At 41.7% G+C, this 19,270-nt stretch overlaps 1 protein-coding gene across 2 annotated transcripts; it reads right to left on the bottom strand.

The window, feature by feature from the left end:
- Positions 1–14,983: 14,983 nt before the first annotated feature.
- On the bottom strand, positions 14,984–18,201 carry LOC308284473 (uncharacterized protein). 2 transcript variants are annotated; one of them, XM_080725089.1, is made up of 3 exons: positions 18,006–18,201; positions 16,636–17,508; positions 14,984–15,646 (listed from the first exon to the last, which is right to left on the bottom strand). In XM_080725089.1, exons 1-3 carry the CDS (start codon positions 18,157–18,159, stop codon positions 15,504–15,506), a joined length of 1,170 nt encoding a protein of 389 aa, XP_080581215.1. In that variant the 5' UTR covers positions 18,160–18,201; the 3' UTR covers positions 14,984–15,503. The 2 variants fall into 2 exon arrangements, with proteins under 2 accessions (XP_080581215.1, XP_080581214.1); XM_080725088.1 differs by lacking the exon at positions 14,984–15,646 and having other exon boundaries at positions 16,336–17,508.
- Between the last annotated feature and the right edge of the window lie 1,069 nt (positions 18,202–19,270).

The following is a 19,270-nucleotide window of genomic DNA, read 5'->3' as shown; positions in this document are numbered from 1 at the left end:
GAAACGCCTGGACTATTGCAGGTGTTGACTGGGGTGGGGGTGCAGTCACAGTGAGAGTGGCTCTGGAGCAGACGGAGAGAGGCCGCAAAGTGGCTGAACAAGAACTGGTGGATGCTAGTGAACGCGCTGGCCTGTTGTACTCCCAGGTAAGTCGATGGAAAAAGTCTCAACACATTTAACACACGAGTCATGCATACTTCCATTGCTAAACCAAATCTTTTTTTAGAACACAAGCCTTTTGGGTACCAAGAAGAAGCTTGAGGCCGACCTGATCCAGGTCCAAGGTGAAGAAGCAAGGAATCCTGAGGAGAAGGCCAAGAAAGCCATCACTGATGTAAGTTAGGGGTCTGCCCCTTATCCAGTATACCAGGGCAATTAGACATGATCAATATAAACACACAACATACGCAACAAAGTATATTTGATCTCACAAAAAATGTCTTTCCAGGCTGCCATGATGGCCAAGGAGCTGAAGAAAGAGCAGGACACCAGCTCTCGCCTGGATGAGGCTGAGAAGAGAACCTGGCCATGAAGGGAGACAAGAAGCAGCTCCAGAAACTGGAGTCTAGGGTAAGACATGGTTTACTTCAACACAGTGGTTTACTTCAACACAGCTTAGTCAATGAAATAAAAATACATTCTTTGATAATAATGTATTATTCAACTGTGAAGGTGCGTGAACTGGAGACAGAGGTCGAAAATGCACAGAGAGCCGGAGGAGACGCTATTAAAGGTGTGCGCAAGTACGAGCGGAGGGTGAAGGAGCTGACGTACCAGGTACTGTATAATATTCACTTTAATGACCATTATGCCTCTGACAAAATGAATACCGGTAGATGAACAACTGATGTTATGAATTCACTCTGACTGACAGACAAGAAAAATATGTCCAAGCTTCAGGATCTGGTGAACAAACTGCAGATGAAGGTGAAGGGCTACAAGAGGCAGGCGGAGGAAGCGGTAAGACAAATATACATCTTTAGTTGTGGTCGCCATGGGCATAGTGTTGTAGTCATAGTTTAACTAATGGAATAACTAAAGGAAAAATAGGAACATGAATCAGTTGTGTATGTAAGTCAATATATGACAAACAGCAGTGCATTCTTTAGTGTCCATCGTGCTGCTTTCCACGAGCAGCACATGGAATCTCTAGCTTGCCATGCTTCTGCAGTATGACACGCAAACAACTGCAGACAAGGCAGTGTATTTTAGGCATAATGGTAACAGTACATTTCCAAAATGCACTGCAGAAACCAATAGATTTTGTTTCCTATAAGCTGCAATTTTTGGCTCAGGCTGCCGAACACTAACAAGAAACACAGACACAACTGTGCTTGTTACAATGAAAACTTCATGTGGTCCCAAAATGTCTCGTTTGGACCATAATTGCTCTTTTCAAATCTTGAGGTTTTGAAGCATCTCTATCACTTTTTAGGAGGAGGCAGCCAACGCTCACCTGTCCAAGTGCAGAAAGGTTCAGCATGAGCTGGAGGAGGCTGAGGAGCACGCCGACATCGCTAAATCCCAGGTCAACAAGATGAGAGCTAAGAGTTGTGACTCCAAGGTAAAATAAAATGAAATATGTTCAATATGAAAGGTTCATTAAGATGATTATCTTAAACTAACATTTAACTGAAGACTAATAAAGAATATCTAATTGTATATTCCTATCTTTACAGGGAAAAGATGCTTCTGAATAAGTTCTCCAATTCAAGTCACTATAAAGAGTCATAAAATATGACCCATGGAATTCAAAAAGTCATAAAATATGTCCCATTGTATTCAATACAGGTGGAAACTCAATAATTGTGTTGTGAGTAGACTATTCTGGTTCAAACTCATATGTCCACTATATCATATTTTGTAAACCCATTGCAAAGACAAATAAATGTGTACTTTTTAAGCAGCATCATATAACCTTTCTCTTTTCCCCCCAATTTGAGCCCGGTTTCCTGTGCAAGTGTGGGCATTTTTACCACTGAGCTAATAGAACCGGCCTGCTTGCTTGGGGGAAACATTGAATCTTCAAGTCAATTTAGAGTTGTATCCGATCCTATGTCTAGATGACACATGACATACGATCTAAATGCCTCAATAGAAGAGCAGTGAGTATAAATCATGCTTTATTAACATACTCTACCATACAGATTGGACAACATTACATTTTATTCATTAAATAAAAGGTAAATAGTGAGGTTTTAATCTTAGATGTTTTCAATGCAAATCACAGGATGGTTGTCCAGTGCCAAGACCTCGTCGGCATGCTTATAAAATGGTGCTCCTTAGACACTTGCTTTTTCATACTTTTTTACCATTCAAATTTGGCTTTGTGGTTACACACATTATTCTGAATAAGTTCTCCAATTCAAGTCACCGTAAAGAGTGACTTGAGACAAACTCACATACAGTACATAGTATTACTGCTTTACAGGGGCTTTAAATAACAGTAACTAGATGCAGCACAGCATGATTTATTTGTCAGTAGTATTAATTAGACAGTGGACCAGAGCAATCCACCTCTGGTCCATTACTCAACCAGGAGGTTGAGTAATGTTGTGCTGTGGTATAATATTTATTACAGTAATGTTGTGCTGAGGTAAAAGGTCTGTGAATATCACAATGTTGTGCAGGCCTTTTACGAAAGATCAACATGATGCATTTAAACTGAACATTTTAAATCAACTGAATCAACAAGCACACACATAGTGTGTTTATTTTTTTCACAATGACGATTAAAATATTAAATTATCATTGGGTTCATTTAATTTAATTTAAAATCACTCGAAATAGAATGTCCATGGACTTGTGTCTGTCATACTAATAAAATTCAACGATAGTGGGTTGATTAGTCTTGTACACTCTCACACCTCAAGCCTTGCTGAGAAATGACAAAACGGTTGTCCAGCTGAAAGTGCTTTATTGTTGCAAACACAAACAACTGGTGGTACAGGAATACAACATAACTAGCCAGAACCTTACTATAAAAAATAGCAATGTCATCATAACTTCACACATATAATTTTGTATAAAAGAACTCTTTGGGTTCTGGTCAGTTCATGAGCTCTATTGGCCCACATAGTGAGACATAGTTAAAAGAAGCACATGGCTGTCTTGCAATTGGGAGAAAAAAAGTCAACTGGAGAAATGCACACACTGTGCACAGGGGGCATCATCACATAGGAATGTATTGTTGTAAATGTTTCTCTAGCATCTCTGAACAGCCAATCAGCTCCTCTGGGCCTTAAAGGACAACTCCACACTAAATAACATCTAGGCTTATTTTCCTACTTATATTGATCCCAAATGACTGTCCATGGGGTCTATTAAAACTCAGTGAATGCCACCCTTTATTCAAAATCTACAAAACTGGTGCCAGCCAGTTTTGTAGATTTTGAATAATTTTGCCTTTTTATGGGGGCCAAAATCATATTTTGTACTTAAATTACATATATAAATCTATGCTTCTATCGAAAGCCACACTACCCCTCTTACAAAGGAAAACATGTATATTTATATATATATATCCTATCATTAGATTTGGGCTTCAATAGAACATGTGTATGATGTCTTGATCATCATCATATGTGTGTGCTGTGATGGGCCCTGTGTGCAATCTGGAGTGCAATACCATTTGAAAACCACCAGAGGGTGGTCTCCTACTATCTGATCAACTAACAGAAGAAGGAAGAAGACGTCCATCTTTTTTTTGGTTTGGGCCTGTTGTTTACATTTTGGCCAGGCCTTTTAGCTAGCATGCTACACACTTCGGAACCCTGGCGATCGCGATCAAGGATAGGTAGAGAAGAATGGATGGCACCGCTGGAATCCTGAGAATTTTCTGCGTTTTTTGAGTACTTATAGTTCGTCAGGGATGCACGGGAAAGTGTATAAACGAACGTTTTAGATAACATTTAAACGGCCGGAACCAATCTTCGGCTATACCGATTTTCCGCCGGACTGTGTTACACTGGTGCTACAGTCAAATCGGCCGTATCGCTCAGGTCACGGAGGCATATGGCCAACTTCTAGAGCGATTTTTTTGAAATTACAATTATGAAAAAATGATAAAACTTTTGATTAATTAAAAAGACGTAAAAGACGTTTATGGCACCGAGGTCCAAAGACGTATAAGACGTTTATGGCGTTCAGTGAGTTAAGCAGAAATGCACCAATGCTCCAGTTTCACCAGCAGCCCTCATAGCATAGAGTGGAGCCCATAAGCCTATCGCTTTTACTTTTTTTTTTCTTCTTTTTTTCAATTCGATTTCAATTCAAAGGAGCTTTATTGGAATGAGAAAACATACGTTGACATTGCCAAAGCAAGTATCACAATCACAGCACATCTTTTCCGGGACTTGGCAAACAGCATAACATCTGTTTAGCAGAGTGTGGCGGCTCATGTGGGACAGCGATGGATGCGTGTGTAATGACAACTAATAACAAATTGATCAAATTAAATAAATACCTTTGACCGCAACACATAGCGTAAAAGCGATAGGCTCCACTTTATGCTATGAAGGCTGCTGGGTTCTGCTGGGGAAACTGGACGACAGGGGCATTTCTGCCTAATAGACCCCAAACCCCAAAACAGTTATCTGGAATCAATATAAGTAGGAAAATTAGCCGATTGATGTTATTTAGTCTGGAGTTGTCCTTTAAGACGTGACATGTTATGAGCTTGGAGATCAGGTATTTTTAAGTTCTGGAGACATGAAATAAATGCATTTACTAGGTTTATATTTCATGAAAAGCAATGGTTTAGAACATACAAGGTTCCCCCCAGGGTTTCTTAAGAGTTGTGTTTTAACGAAAGCATTTAGCACAAACTACAAATAGTTTTCACCTGTGTGGGTCCTCATGTGATTCCTCAGGTGTTGATTACGACTGAAACCTTGTTCACAAACTGTACAAGTATAGGGCTTTTCCCCTCTATGACTCCTGATATGTCGTGTCAGAGCCTGCATTTCACCAAAGCCATGGCCACATAGTGTACAAGTAAATGGCTTCTCCCCTGTATGACTCCTCATGTGTCGTTTTACATGCCCCAGTTGACGAAAGTCATTGCCACAAACTGTACAAGTAAAGGGCTTTTCCCCTGTATGACTCCTCATGTGTCGTGTCAGATCCCCCATTTGAGAAAAGCCTTTGACACAAACTGTACAATGAAAGGGCTTCTCCCCTGTGTGGGTCCTCATGTGTCGTTTCACATTCTGCATTGAAGCAAAGCTAATGGCACAAACTGTACAAGTAAAGGGTTTTTCCCCCGTGTGGGTCCTCATGTGTCTCTTCAGATTATTATCAAAACTGAAGCTTCTTTTACAAACTGAACAAGAAAAGGGTTTTACCCCTGCATGAATAATCATGTGTCGATTTAGATTACACATTTGACCAAAGCCTTTGCCACACTCGTTACAATTAAATGATTTCTTCCCTGTGTGACTCCCCATGGGTAGAGTTTGTTTTGATGATTTCAGGTCCTGGGACAGCTTGCTGTTGGAAGACAATCTCTGTCCTACCGTCTTGTGTGATTTCAGTGCGCTTAAAGTTGATTGATCTTCCCTGCTCTCCTTCCATTCATCACTGTCTTCAGTGTCAGATTCAGAACAGTGTGAGGAGAGGAGCTGGCCATCACTAGTTAGTTGTGATGTTCCACAGTCCTCTACATCAGCTTGTGTTTCCATGTGTTCAGCTGAGGAGCTAGGTAGAGGCTCTGTCTCTCTGTTTTCATCACAATCATCATCATCATCATCATCATCATCTTCATGTTTCACAGCTAATAATGTCAAGGTTGACCCAGCAGCTTCCTCTAGACTTTGAAGTGGCTCTTGCTGTTCCTCTTTGATCTTTGGAGGCTCTGGCTCCTCCTGGATCAGACTAGGATTCCTCTCCTGCTGTTCAGGATATACCTCCTCTTTACACACGGTGAGGCACGGGAAGTCTAGACAAAAAATAAATAAAATGAGAGTGAACCTCTGAATGTTTGAACAAAAACCTTATCCATACAATGTTTTAGTAAACTATAACATTGTGGAAAAGGTTTTCATTCGACCATAAGCCAGGGGGCCAGGGGTCACAAAATTCAACTTCATGTGAATTTATTTCAGATTTTTTATTGAGCCCCTTGAGATGTAGTATCTCATTTTTGAGGGGGACCCATAAAAACACGAACAGCAGACTATAGATATGTTCAAGTATACAGATACATTCATACACAGATAGCTTGCTCACCCTCTCCCACCCACCCCACCAACCACCACATCATCAGCTGTTGAGCAACAGAAGAGAGAAAAGAGCTCCCAAACATATACGAGTTGAATCCAGATGTGAATATAGGAATGCCTTGAAGCGACAGAGGGATGAAATGGTTAAGAGATAGAGAAAGATCATTCCATATGCATGTGCTAATGCACGCATGCTGTGGGAGTACATGTGCGAAGACACCAATAGACAAATCTTTTTGTTGGAAAAACTCTGGCACTTTAACAGTGAAAACACAGCTCAAATATGGCAGTGCCACCAGATTGAGTAACATTTTATTTTATTTTTTTATATATGAGTGTTGTGTGCTTGTAGGTGTGTGACACCGTTGTGCAACTAAGTATGAATTGGGCTGTGTTCTCATGCTCTCCTGGGTCTATGGGTTTCCTGTGGCTCCCGGCCTAGGGTAATACAGTAGCTTTCTATGGGTCACACAGGTTTCTAGGCTCAACCGTTGGCTGGAATGTGTTTAATTTTGTTTTACAGAGATGATTTCAACGAAGATGTTGTTTGTGAAGATGCATGCCATGGACGCATTCACAGTGAGTAACCTAAGTTCGCTTGTATTTGGAACGGCGTATCAATTTATTCCGGGTCAAATCAATAACTTTGCACTTGCATTGCACTCATCTCAGTATATTAAATCAAGTTGCAACAGATGTATTTGTCTCATCAAGAGCTTGTACAGTCGAGTCCAAGCTTTTACAGTAGCAGATGTACAAGTTCACAACATGTAATGGCGTGACATGTGTTGAGCTTGTAGATTTGCTACTTGCAGTGCCTGCCGCACAGCGACGTGATGTGCAACCAGACTTGAGCTGATGCATGAATGGCCAAAAAGATCATCTACAAACTAACGTGTGGTGATTCGGAGCATTGTAACATTCTAAATCTGTTCCCTCATGCAACTCTTTTACATCTCAAATTTGAACGATGCAAAAAATAAGCTATTTGACTGTGCTTAAAACTTTGAAGAATCATAAGTGTTACTACACACCTGCTGTGCTTTGAGCTAATCAACTGTTTGTGGTAGCGATTCAGAAGGCAAAGGAGATAGGAGGGTTATAGCACTAATAGCAGTAATGACATGGGCCAAGTTATTATAACATTGTGCCTCCATTAGTGCAAGACAGGCAATGCATTACATTTCTGGTGTGAAATAGTTATAACATAACTACAAAGAGCCACCCAAAAGGCTGTGGGACCCTCACAAAATCCCTCCAAAAATGTGGTGCTCGGACACAAAGCATGCACGCAGTACAGTGGGCACAGGGTGCATAGTGGTGGTCTTTGCTCTGTTATTTGTACGGAAGGATGAGGCAAAATCCTCACTGTCCATGGAAATGGAAATAGGAAGAGATAAAATACATTTTGTGGGTTTCTGATTTAATATAGAGGAGGAAAGCTCTCAAGGAAACAGGGGATGTTTGCTTTTCGCAGCAGAGATTAGCGATGTAACACATTTTATTTCAACAATAAATACATTTAAGGAGAAAAATACACTTCAATAAAAAATAAAAATAAATAAAAAAAGTTTTTCTATCAATTACTCACCACATGAACAGTGGGGGCGTAATGCAAGGGCTTTAGGCGCTGCAGCACAGGGCACCAACAATATTGGGGGGGCATCAAACGGCAGGGAAAAAGTGAAAGAAGACTCAACTATAGCAGGAAGAGCGCTGAAATTTTGAAGCAATGGCTGCTGAAGGAGCACTAAAGCGGTGAAACATCAACTTTCCGTGCCCATGTCAGGTGAAAAGAAGCGGCTTGGACTACTCATGCATAGAAGGAAGCATGAGGTCAGTCCGTTGCTCTCCCCAGGTTGGCAGAGGGAGTGTATAGCCCCAGGATTACATTAGATAATTGGCACTGGGTGAAAAATGGGTTGCAATATCGTGGGATAAAAATTATTTAAAAAAAAAAGAAAAAAAAAGAAAAAACATTCCGTACCCATCTGACCAAACGGATTCTATGGGCTGCTAATAGGGCTTTTAGACTTTTGGTCTTTTTAATACTACTACCAGATTAGTACCGATAATGTGATGTTATTTATTTTTTACCTGAGAGAGCGTCACAGCTCGTTTTCCTGTGTAATAATGTCAATGTTGACACATCAGCCCCCTCTTCCTGTTCCTCTTTAATCTGTGGAGGTTGTGGTTCCTCCTGAATCAGCCTGGGGCTCCTCTCCTCGTGTTGTAGAGTTTGTGGTTCATCCTGGACCAGACTGGAGCTCCTCTCCTCATGTTCAGGGGAAACCTCTTTAAACACAGACAGAAGGAGAAAAGAGGTAGTTTTACAATTTGGACATTTATCAGATCCAGAGTTTATTTTTCTTCCTATCGCCAAAATAAAAGTCTGGGTTTCCGAGGCTAGATCCAGAGTGACTCACAAGTGTGAGATCAGAGTAATGACATGAACCCTGGTCAACAAACAACACGATAAGGCTCTCGACAGTGGATCTATAGAAGTTTATCAGTGTCTTTGTGGACACACCAGCCTTCTTTAGGTATCTCAGATAATAAAGACGCTGTTGTGCCTTTTTTACAATAGAGGTGCAGTTAAGAGACCATTTGTGGTCTTTGGAGATGTGCACCCCCAAGCCCCAAGTATTTAAAACTGTACACTATTTCAACATCAACACCATCTATGTTGATGGGAGTGAGTGCTCCAATTACCGTTGTGTCATCTGCAAATTTAATAAAGCAGTTTGTGTCCTGCTTTGCAAATAAATCATGCGTGTAGAGTAAGTATAGAAAATAACTAAGAACACAGCCCTGAGGGGCCCACATTTGTGATAATTATGGAAGAGGAGAAGCTTCCTATTCTCACTACCTGTTCCCTCCAGCAGGAAATCCAGGATCCAATCACAAATGGATGAGGGGTAGGCCCAAGACTCTCAGCTTAATATACAATTTGCTTGGCATAATTGTATTGAATGCAGAGCAGCGTCGGCAGGTTAGTTACTCGTCGCGGATACTGAGGTTAGGTTTAGGGTTAGGGTTAGGGTTAGTTTTAGTGTCGGCATACCGGCCCGTCGGCATATTGATGCGGACCCGCAAAACACAGGAGCCATTCAGAGGAGCACAGCTTTAATACTTGTGATGATATTCCATCCGTCCCTGCTGCCTTGCGGGCGTTCATGTTCCCAAAAACCCTCCTCACATCAGACTCTGAAATCACCAAGTTTGTAACATCATAACAGGTTGATGTGAATGAATCAATATAGAATCAGCTCTGGCCTCCAAGGAGTGTCTGTGAGGTTTCACGCCAATTGGGCCAACGGTGTCGGAGATTAGCAGCTCACAGACAGACGGAAAGACAGGCAGGCAGTAGCCCTGAAACATGACGGTCGTATGACACGACAGTCATGTGTCCACCTCCACCTGGTTTGGAGCAGGGTAGCCAATTTGCCATGGCAGGCTAAACAAACGTTCATGTGTGTCAGAATATGCTCCGCTCAACCAGAATTACTGTAGGTGCGCTCCCGTATTGTTTCATAAAAAGCATTTTAATCTGATCGTTTTCTATTTTCCCTTGTATTTCCTGGTGTGCCCCATGCGCATCAACCCCATGCATCAACCTCATCGGTTGTAATATGGTTAGTTTTACCTGATTGTCTGAGGACTTTTAGTGCAGCTAAGCACGTTACAACCGATAGATGGGGTTGAGGCACATGGGGCACGATCGTCATGTTTCAGGGCTAGGCAGGCAGGCACACATGGGACCGAAAACATAGTCTCAGCGACGCTTGATTTGGAATCGTGTATGAGTTCTGGGCCGGAGCGCATGTTTCCATTGACCATGACGGAGGCGCGCCGTCTCAGGCGACCTTGGGCCATGTAAGACGCCGCGGAGCGAGCAGTAGCGAGCGAGTTACCGTGTTGCGAAGGTTGCACGAGCCGACTCAGCACCGTTCAACCTACATGCACTGGGGTACATAATAGTAAATCTTCATCCCCCCGACATTCGCCACCTCCGCGCGGTCCAAGCGAAACAAATAGGAGCTCTACCTATCTCCGGTTCAGCCAATCAGACGCGTCCGTGGCCGGGGTTTGCCCAGAACTCATGCACGATGCCTCAGCGACGCCTTCGGCCTGGCAGAGGGCAGAGACCATAAAAAATAAAAATAAAACACAACTGAACCTTCTTCCAGATGGGATGGGGAGAGTAACTATCTGCAGTACACTGTTGACTTAGCTTTGCTAATACCCTTACAGTGATGTGGACATCAGGGGTGTGGACATCAGGGATCTCCATATATGGGCATAAAAGGGATTTGTTCCCCTGGCATCGCAGGGATCTCCATATCTCCATATATGGGCATAAAAGGGATGTGTCCCCCCTGGCATCACAGGGATCTCTCTAACAGGGCATCATTAATATTGATGACATCTGGGAACTCCATATATGGGCATAAACGGGATTCTGTTAGTGTGACATCACAGTGAAGGCAGAGTGTGATGTCAGAGCGGCAAACCCATTCTGTTAGTGGTTCCAATGACATCACAGTGACATCAGCATGAAGTCAGCGGCAAACCCATAAACCATAAAAATGTGTACACGTCTACAGACCCTACACACGTCCAGACAGACTGTCACAGACATGGACGAGCTGTAACGTTTCTCATAGTAAACTGCGACCTTCGGTCGCAATAAATGGTAAACATGTGGTAGAAATGCATCATTAACAAACCTGCTCTGTGTAGTTTGATGTGTGGCTGTAGCATCACGTCCAGTAGTTTTTTTTGTCTCTCCAGCAGAATTTCTAGTGTCTCTATCTCTCTCTGGAAGAGGTTGCACATGAACTCTGCGGCCGCAGTGAGGCGCTCCAACACAACCACCCTGACAAGCTTCACACAACAAACATCACCACGCTGTTTTTCCAGAACACACAGTATCTCCTCTCCCACCGACGTCAGCTGTTCATTTATCGACAGCCGTACATACTCCATTAATTGCCACGTTTTTCCTTGTTTATCAGACATTTTCATCACGACGTATGCGTCCACCGTGAAAACAAAAGCGAAAACTAAACTGAAAACCCACTGACTTCCGTGTATTGCACATACGATGAAAATGGTCGATGCAGTCAGTGTTTCTTTCTGGTGGAGGAAGCCATCGTATAACTGTCACCATGAGCAGGGCTGTCAACATTGGACTGTCAGTGTGTGTGTGTGTGTGTGTGTGTGTGTGTGTGTGTGTGTGTGTGTGTGTGTGTGTGTGTGTGTGTGTGTGTGTGCGTGTGCGTGTGCGTGCGTGGGTGGGTGGGTGGGGGTTTTTGGGTGTTGATCTGTGGAACTCCCCAAGCGGGGGTCTGGGGTAGGGGTGTAACGATATAGTAACTGTATCGAAATATCGTTTTTAACTTAAAAAATCGAAGTATACCGAAATGAAAACAGCTAAAATCGAATCGTATCGTTTTATTTTGTATCGTATGGAATCGGCAGTGCAAAGAATCGATTGTATCGATACTACCTACTTGGGCATTGATTGTATTAAGCATTTTTAAGAAGAAACAATTAAAAGGAGGGGTTTAATTACTTTTCCTTTCAATATAGCTACACTGGTCTATCAATAAATGTGTGTAATCTTTGGGTTCATGTCAAGGTGCAGGTTTGTCAATATATGTCCATGTATTTGGCAGATAATCACTGTGTTTACTTCTTTATATCCATAATAATACATGTTTCCCTTAAAAACCTGCACTATCCACACCTTTCACACAGATTTAATGTCTTTGCTAAATAGTTACTATATCGATTTTAAATCATTGAATCGAATCGTATCGTATCGCCATGAATGAACCAATATCGTCCATGTATCGTATCGTCAACCATGTATCGTGATATGTATCGAATCGCTATTAAAATGTATCGTTACACCCCTAGTCTGGGGTCCTCCCCCTGAAAATAACAGAGTATTTAATTTCCTGTCTTCTCTTCTGTTGAATTTTGCGTGTTTGATTTTATCAGGCTTGCTTTATAGTGGTACAATTTCAGCCATTAAAAAGCAAACAGTAGGCGGTACAGAAAGTGACCCATCTTTAATAATAACCAGTCATTAGGCTACTTAAAGGAGTAGTTCACCCCCAAAATGACTTTTTTTCTATTGATTACTCATGCCATAGATGGCATAGACATGAGTTCAATCATTCTTTTTTGTATTTGTCGCATTGCCAAGACAAAAATGTCACTATGATTCCGAAGGGACCCAAATGCATGGCCCTGGATAGGGACCCAAATGCATAGCACTGGATGGTAGCACTGGATCCAGTGCTATAATACATTATAATACTATATAATGTATTTATAAAAAAAAAAAAATTGTCTTAGGAATGCGACAAAAAACACAAAATATGATTGAACCCAAGTCTCCATGGCGTGAGTAATCAATAGAAAAAAAGTCATTTTGGGGGTGAACTACTCCTTGAAATGAATATCTCTGTATAATTGCATGAACTGCCCCCACCCCTCAAGTGGGGGGTCTGGCCCTCCCCCAGAACCTTTTGACATAGATGTAATTTCCAGTGTTCTGGTGAATTTTGGGAGTTTGACACCAAATCCACGGGAAATCTAGGTTAAATACAATTCAGTCCAGCAGGAGATGTGGTCAAAATCCACGAGACTCCTGCTGGCTGGATCCAGGAGGGTTGGCATCCCTGACAGATTAGCATCATGTGAATATTATCGGTACTAAGCATGTGAAAATGAGACAGAGTTGCATCTAATGACATGACCAAAAGGCCACCAAGGAGAGAGAGTACATCAAGGAGATGGTTGTAAAAAGTGATTATTTAAACAGTAAAACAATAGAACAATAGACACACCAGGTTGAGTACATCAAGGAGATGAGTGTAGTAGAGTGTTTATTTAAACAGACATGATAAAAACATAGTGCTCAGTGTGAATGGCCCTTAAATCAGGAAATAAATACATATACATGCATTTAAATATAAATATATAAAAGAGTCAGTTATGGTTGATCAATTAAGTTGCCTGCCTGAGGTGTCTCGAGTCTGGTGTTTGACCATAAAGCAACTAGAGGGCACTGGCTGCACAGCTGCCAGGGTTTTACCCGCAGTCTTTATAAGCATGGATGGATTATGGACTGGACCAATGAGGCCTGTCCAGGGGCCCTCGTCTACCAGGGGCCCATCGTCAATTTAACAACATGAACCCTTGCGTCCCTATTATAACATTTGGCAAAGATAGCAGAGTTACAAGGTCACAACACATCACAATAAGGCATGTTTTCAGCTGCATGTTTTCAGTGCAGTGGTTAAATGTGATTTATTGTTGTTTACTTTTTTTTTTAAATGGTTAAAGCTCTATATTCTGATAGTAATCATTGCTATGGTGTGTTTGTTTAGTATCCGGGATCTCCAGCTGTCTCTCCCTTTTACTTTGTGTGAGTGTGCATTTTTTGTCTTCTAAAAGCTGGAGAGACAGGGAGACTCCATGCAGCTGTTACTGAACAAACATTATATAGCAATGAATCCTATCAGAATATAGTTATTTAACACCAATGTTAACAAAAACAAATCTCTTATACCTTTAAAGACCAGGAGGAAGCAAGATAATTATTTAATGAAGACAAGCACCAAATGATTTGAATGAAAGCAAAGGTCTAATACAAAGAATTATATTCCCACATCTGAATTATAGTTGAAACTCTCTGCTCGGATCTCTGCTCTTTATGTAAAGTCTTGAGATAACTTGTTATTATTTGACACTTTAATACAATTGAATTGAATTGAATTGAATTGAATTGAATTGAATTGAAACGAAACCAACCCTAACCTTATACCTCACAAACATTATGCCATTATACCTATAACCCTAACCTCGCCTAACCTTAACCTCACAGAAACTATGCCCAAACCTAACATCAAAACCACATCCACCTGGGCGAAACACCTGGGAAAGGAGAGTTCTCCAGCAGTCCGCCTGACTTCCCTGCGTCATGGAGAGCTTCTCCTCTTCACTGGCCAGTTGACTCCACTGTAAGAGACAAATAAAACAGATGGAATTAAAGCCTCGACACACGTTTAGGGATTTGTTTCCCAAGCTGGGATAGTCCAAAATTGTAACCACTTGAACCCCAACATCCATAATATATGGGGGACATCAGCCACAAATTGCCAATCTACAAGTGCATCATGTTGCGTCACAACACAACACTTTGTGAAAGCCTGTTTTCTGGCAAAGAGATTTAGGGTAGAGTGGGAAAAGCAGCCCAACGCAGTTTACTGCAGTATTTACATTTCACCAAAAATAGTGAGCTTGTAGATTTGCTATTTTTTGGCAAATTGATTTGTGAAAGTGAAATAGGAGCGTGCCAAATGTGCTCTCTACAGGTCTGTTTTATCCAGTATAGAGGGTTTAAGTGGCACTGAATTTGCAGCTCAACAAAGGCATCCTAGCGTATGACAATTTCACGATAAATTAGAATCTCTGCGATATGATGACTGTGAGCGGTTTTTCATATTTTGGGTCTCTCTTACCATCACTTTAGTCACCCTCCAGTTCAATGGTGATGGTTTGCGTCCTGTTCTTATCAGGGTCTCCATCGATGGAAGACTGTCGCTGCTTCTTGCTCCCCCCCTCCCCCCCTCCTCCTCGGGACCAGTCTGGTAGGGTTGCCGCGGTGTGGACATTTCCCCACCAATTAATGAAAAGCATGGCAACACAGGTGTTTACCTGTAACGTTGGATAGGATAGCCTCATTTCACTGTGTGTGCCGACAACCCTTTTCTTTACACCTCTGTGCTGTCTAGGCCTACTCCATGCCGTCTGCAATAAAGACATTCATTCATACTCATCTGTCTTTAAATAAATACATTTCCGACAACTTGCGTGTCACATCGGCCGCATTGTGAGCTTGTTGATTGCTGGCTACGGTATAGTAAAAAAAAAAAATTGAGATAGGGCTTAAGTGGTTAATTTATAAAGTATTTTGTACACTTGGGTCCCAGGAGTCACAAGCACAATTTGTGGACATACATAAGCCTACATTGAAAACAAAACTCAAAGTATAGATATTGACTGAATAAATGTACTGAAGTTCAGTTCTCATGTTCAGAACATGGATGTATACAGACAGAGGCTCTGTAGCGGAGCTGACATTTTCAGTTTCGTCACCCGAGTAATAACTGAACACATTTAGCATTTTAAAGGGACGGTGTTGCCACACTTTAATGAACTAAATGGATTTCATTCATAATTAAAAAAAGGAAATAAAGACAATCAAAACTGTGTTATCGGTGGGCATGTAACATAATCAGTGTATGCCCGTGCACCGTGTGACATCGGAAACTGCGGCAACCCTACAACCCGAGAGGAGGCATCCGGTGGCGAGGTGAAGAGGTTCTGTTCAGGGACCTCCAACTCTGCAGACATGAAAATGAAAAGAAATGTAATGTAGTATTATCATTATTAACACTATGTGTGGAAGGCCCACAGTGTAATCTTTAACCCATTTAGGCCTAGAATTATTGAATGCTTTAACCAGTGAAAAATAGCAGACATACAAGCTCACAGCGCGGCACCGAGTGCCGCGCTGCGAGCTTGTAGATCTGCTATTTTTGAAAAAGTCGTGAAAATGTGTGCAAAATGCAAATCTTTGAATATATGTATTTTCAAAGCAAACATTTGTAACTCAAATTTTGCTTCTGGGAGGTCCCTGGAACTAAATATTTTGAGATGGGGCTCCGTGGCCAAATACATATCATTTTGGGGGTCCTTCACATGAAAAAGTATGAGAACCACTGACATAGTAGTCTCTCAAGAACAGACTAACTGAGCTCCATTCAAGTGAAAGGGACCTTTTCTTTGACGATGGCTAGCCAGATTGCTGACATAGAAACAAAGGTCTTTCAAAAAATCTTAGAAGGATTTAAAAGACACTTATAGAATCGGGTCCAAATTCTAATTTTCACGAAAAATATATATAGCAGATATACAAGCTCGCAGCGCGGCACTCGCTGTGAGCTTGTATATCTGCTATTTTTCAATAGTTAAAGCATTAAATAATGATACCCGTTCTATTTAAAGGAAATGATAACATATAGTGGCAGAAATGGCAGAATCTACTAATTGGACAAGGTGTATGCACACTTTTGGTAGTCCATGACTGAGCACAATAAAATGACTGCAAACAAAGCAAATTAGCACATTGCAAGAAAATAATCAGAAAATAATCAGAAAGCACCTGTATGAGTCCTCATGTGATTCTGCAGAGTAACATTTCGATCGAAGCTCTGTCCACAAACTGCACAAGTAAAGGGTTTGTCCCCTGTATGAATCCTCATGTGTCTTGTCAGATCACCCATTTGACCAAATCCCTTGACACAAAATGTACAAGTAAAGGGCCTTTCACCTGTATGAGTCATCATGTGCCTCTTCAGATGGTGATTTAGACTGAATTTCTGTTCACATACTGTACACATAAATGGTTTTTCCGCCGTATGAATCCTCATGTGCCGCTTCAAAGTCACATCTCGATTGAAGCTGTTTTTACAAACTGGACAAGTAAATGGTTTTTCCCCTGTATGAATCCTCATGTGTCGTTTCAGATCACCATTTTGACCAAAGACTTTGCCACAAATGGCACAAGTACAGGGCTTCCTCCCTTTATATGTCCTGATGTCCTGTATTTTCTGATCAGCCATGTAACCAAATCCTTTACCACAAACTGTACTAAAGCTTATATTCCCTGCGTGAGTCCTCGAGGATGGAGTTTGTCTTGTTTTCAGGTCCTGGGACGGCTTGTTGCTGAAAAACAACCTCTGCCCTTCAACATTTTGTGACTCGTTTGATTTCAGGGTGTTGAAACCTGACTGACCTTCCCTGTTAACCTCCCATTCATCACTGTCTTCAGTGTCAGATTCAAAACAGCGTTGGAAGAGGATCTGGCCATCAGTAGTTTGCTGGGATTTTCCGAATTCCTCTGCATCGGGTTGTGTTTTCATGTGTTCAGTTGAGGTGCCGGCAAGTGGCTCTGTCTCTCTGTTTTCATCATCTTCATGTTTCACTGCTAGTAATGTCTGCATTGACATAGCAGCCTCCTCTGGTCTTTGAAGTAGTTCCTCCTGTTCCTCTTTAATCTGTGGAGGCTCTGGTTCCTCCTGGACCAGACTGGGGCTCCTCTCCTCATGTTGTGGAGGTTGTGGTTCCTCCTGGACCAGACTAGGATTCCTCTCCTGCTCTTCAGGGTATACCTCCTCTTTATACACAGGGAGGTGCAGGAGCTCTAGACAAAGGATAAAATAAGAGATATATTAAATGTTTTCTTCTTCTATAGTTTTTCATCTTTTAGACTAGAGGCCCAGATAATTCACACAATGTGACTTGTGTTAACTTGCACTTCATACTTTCAACACCAAGTTCGTCTAATATTATCAAGAGCCACTGCCAATAGAGTTAGGTGAGGAGAGCATGGGATGAGAGATGGACAGAAACAAAAACATTACAAACATTATATTCAGTTTAAATATCAGTTAGTTAAATTAGGTTATGTGAGGCCTACTATGTGGGACTCAATTAAAATGTGTCATGCAATACTCACAATCCCATGCCTAAAATCAGGCCGTTGCAATGCCTTCATTATATTCGTTGTGTGCAGTGCGAACCATTGTGAGCTTGCAGTTGGGCTACTTTCACAATGTTTATCTATGGAACCGAGTGTAATGCCTACAAAACAGTGTGTGTGCGCGTAAAAAAAAGGTAAATAAATACATGCGTTCCAACCTGCTTCTTGTAGTCTGACGTGTTGCTTTACAGTCAGGTCGTCACACTGGTCCTCGTAGTCTGTTATGATCCTTTCAACCACCACAAATATCTCTTCAGCGGCTGCAGAGAGCCGCTCGTTGACAAAGGACTTCAGTGATTGTAGTAAAGCCATGATTAGGAGAGTGAACGTGGTTAAAAAATGGGACAAATTCAAAGCTACCCTTAGCCACAGCCTAGGTCTGTGTCCGTGGCTCAACAACAATGTAATAACTGAACATCCGGGTCAAGATAGTAAAAAAAAAAGGGGAAAAAAAGAGCTTGCACACCAAAGAGACGGCTGTTCTGTTTTTGACATCACCACTAGATGGCGGTGGTGTCATCTGATTCTGCGGTGATGAGTTCTGATCATGCGGTTCTGATGAGGTCTGCCACCCATATTGGGGTGAAAACGCCAAATATTTTTTTAGTTTATAGTTTTCGCATTCATTAGGTTTTTTTTTTAAATAGTTTTAAATTTCAGTTTAGTTTCAATACCCCCTTTCTTTTTTCATTATGTTTACTAGTTGTGTTTAGTTTTAGTTTTGAAAAAGCTATGGTTTATCTGTGAGGGATTGAGGATTAGCGACTACATTTCAGCACCGTGGACAGCGCCCAGTCCATAGTCTGATGGTCAGCTGATCAGACGGTCTCTAAATATGCAAATGGTTGCCACGTTTTGGTACTCCGAAAGGAACTACATAGGTTTAAAGATCTCATGTCATTTGTCTTTTTTCATTGCCTTGGCTGCTTATTTCTCTCGAACATCTGGCAACACGGCATGGCGACACAGTCGTTGACCCGGAAGTTAATTCATTACATTGTTGTGTTGAGAGAGAGGAGCCGACGGACGGCGAGAGGCGAGATAACTTTACCTTCGTGTTAGTTCCACTTCTGAACCCCATTCACTCTGCTAATCATGGCTTTACTACAATCACTGAAGTCCTTTGTCAACGAGCGGCTCTCTGCAGCCGCTGAAGAGATATTTGTGGTGGTTGAAAGAGTCATAACAGACTACGAGGATCAAATCGATTTACACAGAGCAGGTTGGTAGAAAAAAACTGTTTAAACCTTGGCATGGGCGACGGAGCCATTTAAAAAAAGGGGGGGAAAAGCGTTTAACGTCGTAAACCCCACGCACTTTACCGTGTGTTTAGGGACTGCCCATAAGTCAGAAGGTTCATTAGTCCGAATTACCAATGCCATGGCACCGTGTTACGTCTCATCCACAGTGTGTGTGCAGTGCT

This window comes from Nannobrachium achirus (genome assembly GCF_963921795.1).
Source record: "Nannobrachium achirus genome assembly, chromosome: 1".
NCBI lineage: Eukaryota > Metazoa > Chordata > Actinopteri > Myctophiformes > Myctophidae > Nannobrachium > Nannobrachium achirus.
This window is presented reverse-complemented; position numbering and strand designations above follow the sequence as displayed.

Bases quoted from the DNA above. Each gene is read 5' to 3' on its own strand.
- LOC308284473 (XM_080725088.1), bottom strand. From the start codon at position 18,159: ATGGCTTTACTACAATCACTGAAGTCCTTTGTCAACGAGCGGCTCTCT. The intron at 17,509-18,005 runs GTTGGAACGCAT...TCCTTTGTCTAG, and splicing joins CGTCAGACTACAAGAAGCAG to AGCTCCTGCACCTCCCTGTG.